General features: G+C 38.9%; 2 protein-coding genes across 2 annotated transcripts in view; one reads left to right on the forward strand and one right to left on the reverse strand.

Annotated features, from left to right (window-relative positions):
* Positions 1 to 1,151, reverse strand: part of LOC118564246 (diencephalon/mesencephalon homeobox protein 1-A-like) — a 3,293-nt gene extending 2,142 nt beyond the window's left edge. The window contains exon 1 of the mRNA XM_036141672.1: positions 1,143 to 1,151. Within this exon, the coding sequence (XP_035997565.1) occupies positions 1,143 to 1,151 (9 nt within the window). The remainder of the gene's footprint in view (positions 1 to 1,142) is intronic.
* Positions 1 to 5,142, forward strand: part of LOC105924259 (vitamin D3 hydroxylase-associated protein) — a 35,317-nt gene extending 30,175 nt beyond the window's left edge. The window contains exon 16 of the transcript XR_004931694.1: positions 4,960 to 5,142. The gene's annotated coding sequence lies outside the window, so the exon portion shown is untranslated. The remainder of the gene's footprint in view (positions 1 to 4,959) is intronic.
* Positions 5,143 to 6,921: the final 1,779 nt, after the last annotated feature.

Consider the following 6,921-nt stretch of genomic DNA (forward strand, 5'->3'; position numbering starts at 1 on the left):
CTAGGGGTCGCTGATAGCGATCGGTCGCTAAATCGTTTAAAGTCTAAAGTTATCAAAATTGCCTTTAAACCGACATTAATATTCAATATTAATGTGGGAATAAGGCTCATAGCTCTATCGGCCGACGGCGGAGCAGAAACGATCAAGCTTAACGCTTTAAAACAAGCTCCTTTTGAATGTCCGGAAATCGGGAGCTAACAGAAACTAATAACATTTTGGCTAGCGGGGTTTTCGGTATTAACTTTAAGGACTTTAGCTTTATTTTTAGTCATAGTGAGTAAACAATAATGTCCCATCAATGTATGAAACCCTTGTGGAGATATCCTTTGTTATACCATAAAAACACATGACAATGACATGGTACCGACTGCTAGCAATGAGCTATTTTGTTAGCCTTTTGTTCAAAGACCCATGTACAAAACGATTTACAAAACATTCCCAATAAAACTTTTAACTTCTCCCTCTGGTTTCTCTGCCCAAACCTGTCGATGCCTCATGTGAGTTTGTTCCACTTTGGTCATCCACGGAAGGCAGTGAAAAGCAGGCAAGTTGTTGGTTCATTCTTGGCGGGCTAACCTTTAGCTCTGCAGCTATGAGCTAACCAACAGTGTGGTCTGGGCAGCTTGGAGGCCTCGACCGATGTCCATTTAATAGTCTGATCGCTCAGCTTGTCTGGTGAGGGAAGGCATCACGCGTCTGCTTCTGCTTCCTGCAACAGCTGACAAAAATGAACAAAGCTGTTTCGGGCATCCCTTACTTTGCGACTGGTTTGCCGCAGAAGTCAGAGTGCAACTTAGCTCTGTCCCAGCAGTTCCTCGATGCCAGGGAGGTCATCCATTGAAGCAGGGAGATGAGTTCCACAGAACAGCTGTTCTGGGCAGCAGGTGGGCATTTTGGGCCTTGAATCACATGTCTGCTGAGGAAGGAGACCCTCCCTCTCCTTGGGAGCCCCAGGAGAGAAGTGGTGGTCGTCTGAGGGTCTGGTCAGAAGAAGGAGAGAGCTGCAGAAGAGGGGTGATCAGACGTGTTCTGACCTTTTATCTGTGAGTGGTTGGTTCACAGGAGCATCCTGCTGAGAGAGGAGGTCCTTTGTGTCTGTGAGGGTCTCATGTTTGCAGCAGGGGTGGAATTCCTTTTGTTACCTCCTCCATACTAGATGGCCAGAATTCAATCTGACATCAATTATTCATCATGGCGTTAATATGGCACAACAAGTCGATCATGGTGGTCTCACTGCTTCTGTTTCAGGAAGGGAGGACCCCTGGAACCTTGCATGAAGTCTCGAGTTCAGTTGTACTCTCTTCCTAAGTGGTTGAAGAGAACCCTCAAGTTCCTGCTGAAGCCCTTTGTGAGTTTTGCATCTCTTTACCAGAAATAAGGATAATTACAGCCTCAGATTTATATCTCTTTGGTTACGCTCACAGAGTCCCTCGCCTCCCTGATGTCCTTGGCGCCCTTTGTGGAGTCATGGTGGGCTAATATCCTTCAGGCTTCATGCTCTTGTTTTATAGTTCTCTTATTTGTTGGACCTAAATGCTTCCTAATCCTTCTCCACCATGATTTTGTCTTTTTAGATCTGTGTCAGAGCTTTGGAAAGCAGCATGCTGCTGTTGAGGTACTGCTTACTCCTAGCAGCTGATGCCTACAGTTTTGGAAGAGCATAAAAGGACATATTCTGTGTTTTCATTAGGACTACATATCTGAGACGATCGAGCACTGGAGGAAACACAACATAGACGTTGCTTGCTCTGCCCCATGATGTGGACCGGCCTTCAACGTCTTAAACTGCGGCAAATTCACATGTACGGTACACTTATAGTGGGAACTCTTGTTAGAAGAACCATAGATAATTAGTCAAGAGAGGCTTCCCCACACTTTCACACAGAAAGCGGCTTGTAGATTTGTATCGATCACTCTGTATGCCTGTGCAGATTCTCAGTTATCTGGTCATCGCAGCAGCAAACAGGCTTAAATCAGAGGCAACCGGACTTTCGTTCAGTTCTTCCTGAAAACATTCGACTCCTGGTTTCGAAACGTTTTCAGAAAAGAACCGAACGAAAGTCCGGTGGCATCCGATCAATCACTCTACCTTCCTAGTTCTATTCTTATGGATTGTCGCTAGATGTAGGTTTGTTGAAACCAATGAAAAAAAGCTCCCTTACAGATTTCTTCAGCTTTTTTTTTTTTTTAATTATTCCTTAAATGTTTCACATCCACAAACAAACTTTGATATCAGAAAATAGGTAGCCTAAGTCAAGTTAAAAAAGCAGTTTTCAAATGATGAGGGATGAGAAAATAACTACCCCCTAAACAGGGGTGAAAATCCCATTTCATTTTGGGAGGAACAATAAACCGCAAAATTTAAGGGAGCAATTCCTGGGGGGGGACATGGGAAAAAAGCTCTCTCCCTCGCTCTCTCCTGCACCTTTGCAACTTTTTTTTGTGGGGTTGAGCCCTCGGCATGTTAAATAATGTTATTAAAAGTAATAATAGTAATTACAGCATTATTCTTTATTAGTCCTTATTTCAGGTTGCTGTTCAACCAGTAATGTCAACAATGGTATTAGGTGGAAGGTAGCAATGGTCCACCTTTATGATTACATCTGACATTTTTTGGCATCCTGCTCAAGTTTTCACTATACTCCATCGAAGTACTTTCAGAAGAAATTGAAGCTCAAGCTCCAACAAACGCAAACTCCTTTTCAGAAATATATGTTTAGTTTAGTATCAACCAAGAAAAATTCAACAAGATATTGTCAACTATACCACAAATATAGAAACTTATGAATGCACAGCGCTTTGAACTTATAGATTGCAACAGTAGGCATATAAATAAAATGTTTTAACCACCCATTCATCTCTTTAACTACTTAATGTTATCTGTCTGCGAAAAACTAAAGTGCAGTTTTTATCAACCACACTAAAACATTTTCACCTAACAAAAAAAGTACCACTTCTCCAAAAAAAAGAACCAAAAGTACTTCTTCTAGTGACGCTGGATCTGACAAACTCCTGGCAGATCATGTTTTTGTTCTACTTGTCCAGCTACACTTTATGGACATTACATACAACTACAATGTAGTCTTTGTTGGGTCATAGTAGCATAGTAGCTGCTAGAAAGACAACATCATAAATGTAATGGTATAAACAGAAATTATGTATTTGTAAACCGATGTCATCTGCTGCAGTTAGCACGGTGCCTTTCACATAAATGTTTTCACTGTCACTTTTTAACTCATGAATGGCTCATCTAAAAATTGTGCCATTGTCCTGTCATTGTCTGTCAGGCAGATCATATGTTAATTTCTGGGGCTTAGAAATATCGTGCTAGGGGCTTAAACGTTTTCCTCAGTCAGGTCTGGCTTACATTCTGTTATCATAATCTCAGCCAGGGTGTCTAACACTTAGAAGTTTTGGAAATGAGTAGAGTGGCCTAGACTCTTTCAGATATATCACTAAACCAATACCGCTCTGCAGTAATGGCCGTCATGCCCAGTGAGATGTTGCACGTAAGCATTAATATAAGGATCTCTGCTGCATGTCTTAGTAACCTTTAAACTGATTAAACAGTCGTGTTAATCACGTTTCTATGTCCTTCAAGGCACTTTCTCTTGTATTTCCCAGATTGATTGGACATTGCCTTTAAAAGTTGATGCTTGTGAATACTAGAGATTCTGTTCATTGAAGTTCTGACAAATATATAAGAAAGAAAAACGAAAGAAAAGAAAGAACGAACGAAGAAAGAAAGCAAGAAAGAAGAAATAAAGAAAGAAAAGAAAGAAAGAAAGACAGAAAGAAAGAAAGAAATTCTCATCTTTTTAAATCCGACTACCAGTTTTTGTCACTGTGTGATATGGAGCAAAACAATCTTAATTATAGCAAAAATCTCCAATATCATTTCTGCACGTCTTAGAGTTTTCTTGCTGTGCTTTTCCCTTTAGGTTCCCCCAGTTTAACAATACTGTACAACCTCCTCAATTTTCCGGCTGGCACCGTCCCCGTATCCATGGTGACAGCTCAGGACGAGGAGGACCTTGAGCATTTCAGGGGCAATTATCAGGACCGGTGGGACAAGCTGCATAAACAGGTGATTGGTCCAGCAGGAACAGCCAAATACAAAATGATATAGTAGTTATATTGTAAAGCTTTGTTAAACAGACAACTTTGTCGCTTTTTTTATGTCTTCTGAAAAGTTATTTACTTCTTTGCATTGATGCAAAATTAGTTGCGGCTTTTATTACTTTTCTGTTTTATTTAGTAAAAGCACTACAAACATCAGTTTGACCAAACTAAAGCTCTTCATTCTTTTTTGAAGGCTTAGTCTCCTCCGTTGTTTTTTATCTGCAGTTTGTTCTCATCACTCTCTCCCCACTGATAACGCTCCCCCTGGAAATCAACTTCACACATTAAACAATGTTAGTGCAGTTTATGGGAGTTCCACGTTTGTCCAGCAGGGGGAAGCAGAGACCACAGAGACCAGGTAGCACGGAGTTAAGAGCGTCTCTGTGTTTTAGGTTGTGACCGGAGCAGAGGGTCTGCCCGTGGCGGTGCAGTGCGTGGCCCTGCCCTGGCAGGATGAGCTCTGTCTGCGCTTCATGAAGGAGGTGGAACGTCTCGTCAAACACTAGAACAACCCACATGTTCTGGACCCCACAGCTGGAGCCACATCTGGCCTCCGGAGTGAAGGTTTTTACGTAAACTGCGTAAAGCTAAATAACTGTGGCAAAAACTGATGACCACGTTAAGAAATTTTACACAGATATAATTGTAAAAGAATCACCTATACTCAATTGTTTAACACATTTGCTACTTTTTCCTATTAATTGTCTTTCAATTTAGGTCAAAGAAATGTGTAAATTCTTTAAGATTGAGGTTTTCATTTTGAATATAACTCTTTTGGATTTTAGATTCACAATTTAGAGTATGATTTAGGTTAATTTCTTAGTGAGGTATAACGAGAAGATGAACGACAAACTACACCCATGGGCAAATAAACACAGCAATTAGTGTGGAACGTGTTGTGAAATAAACACTGATTTTGAGAAGGAATACTTGCTTGTTGTAATCCTTTTTCATAGTTTAAAATTGAATGTAATCTGACAAAATAAAAATAAAATAGAATTATGTAAATGAGAAATAAAAGCTGATGTACTTTTTTGGTGTTGAGACACATCTAGTTTGTCACTCCTTTGAACATCTGAGTACATTTTATGATGTGTTGTGGTTTCAACACTTGCCTTTTCAGCAAACCATGCAGCCAAATTCATTTTTTTAAAAATCGTTTAACACGAAAGTATGCATTTTTATGACACCTGTCCGCTTTGATGACACAAAACCTGTTTCTTTTTCCTCTCCACGTCATCATCGCTGAACAGCACAAGAGCGAAGGTCGTTTTTATTCATATTCAAGATGGTTTTTGAGGCAGGAAACAGAAAAGAGATAAAGGAGACTAATGACACATGGCGCCTCCATCTCCAAGGCCAGTGCACCGTGTCCTCATATAGTGATTACCCTGTGCTATTGTAAATATGTGTTTCTGTTGGGTTTACATAAATTTACATACGTGTGAAAACACTCCTGGAATGGGAAGCCATTAGAGGCGATGTCAGCATTTTCCATTACGGCCCCTCTCTTCTTTTTTTTTTTTTGTTTGTTTGTTTCCCTGCTGCTGTGTACCCAAATGGAAATGGGCCCGTGTGCACATCGGAGGACGGAGGGCACATTAGGTGAGGAGGAGAGCGGGAATTGAGAGGTTGTTCTTAGCATTATCTGCAGCACATAGAGTGGAAGTGTGCCTCTTGCTGTGCCACTCAGTCAGGGTGCATTAAGCCTTAAGAGCCAGTGAAGAGACTCAGGTCTTCAGAGGGAACTTGACATTGTTCATAAATCCCTCAGGATCTCAGACAGAATTAATGACACACAGCAACATATATATATATATATATATATATATATATATATATATATATATATATATATATATATATATATATATATATATATATATATATATAATGATTGTGTGTATTTTATAAAAATAGCATTCATGTTGTGCAGTGCTGTAAAGTACCACAAATAATCGCGGGAGGTGTTGTCCAAAAGACCATTTATCTTTTCATCAGTTATCGCAGTGTCTGCCTTTTTCTTAAAAAGAAAAAAAATGCTTTTTTTAAAACGAAAAGTTTTGCAATGACTTAATGCCTTCTTTACCTTAAACAGTAGTAGATTAAAACATGTTCCTTTTCATTCATTGTAGTAAAATTGCATAATGATTTTGATTGAAATCTGAACTGCATGTTGATTAGATGCCATAAGTGAGCACTACCTTGAGATTATGTCATTTCTAGTTGCAGTCATGGTGATAAAAATGAATACCCAATACACTTTTTTAAAGGAATGCTAATATTCGAAAATGCAACCAATAAATTCTTAAAAATCTATTTGTATGTATGAATAAATTAGAATATGTGAGCCTCACTTGTCAGATTGAAATTGTTCTTTGAAAATAACCTTTAAAACGTATTAAATATTATTTGTATTAGCTTTAAGGGGAAAAGTATAACAGAAATAAAGGCGTGATAACATCTGTTTGTGTGTAATTAATCTATTTATTTCTCTTGGTGAATTGAGTTAGTGAAAAGCAAATTAACATTTCCATAATATTCTATTTTACTGAATATTACTACAGATAGACATATATCTTTACCATGTCAACACCATCCTCACCGTTGATGGTGAAATGATCAAAGCTTGGTATATTATTTTATAATCTAACTATGCTTTACATTTTTTCAAGTCTTTCTCCCCGACCTGTCTGCTGTGTCCGTTAGCATATTCATGCCACAGTTTTCCAAGTTTTATTGTAGAAATATTTTTGAAAGCCATACTTTTATTTTTTATTCACAGAAATGCATGACATT

Source organism: Fundulus heteroclitus, chromosome 9, assembly GCF_011125445.2.
Source record: "Fundulus heteroclitus isolate FHET01 chromosome 9, MU-UCD_Fhet_4.1, whole genome shotgun sequence".
Taxonomy (NCBI): Eukaryota; Metazoa; Chordata; class Actinopteri; order Cyprinodontiformes; family Fundulidae; genus Fundulus; species Fundulus heteroclitus.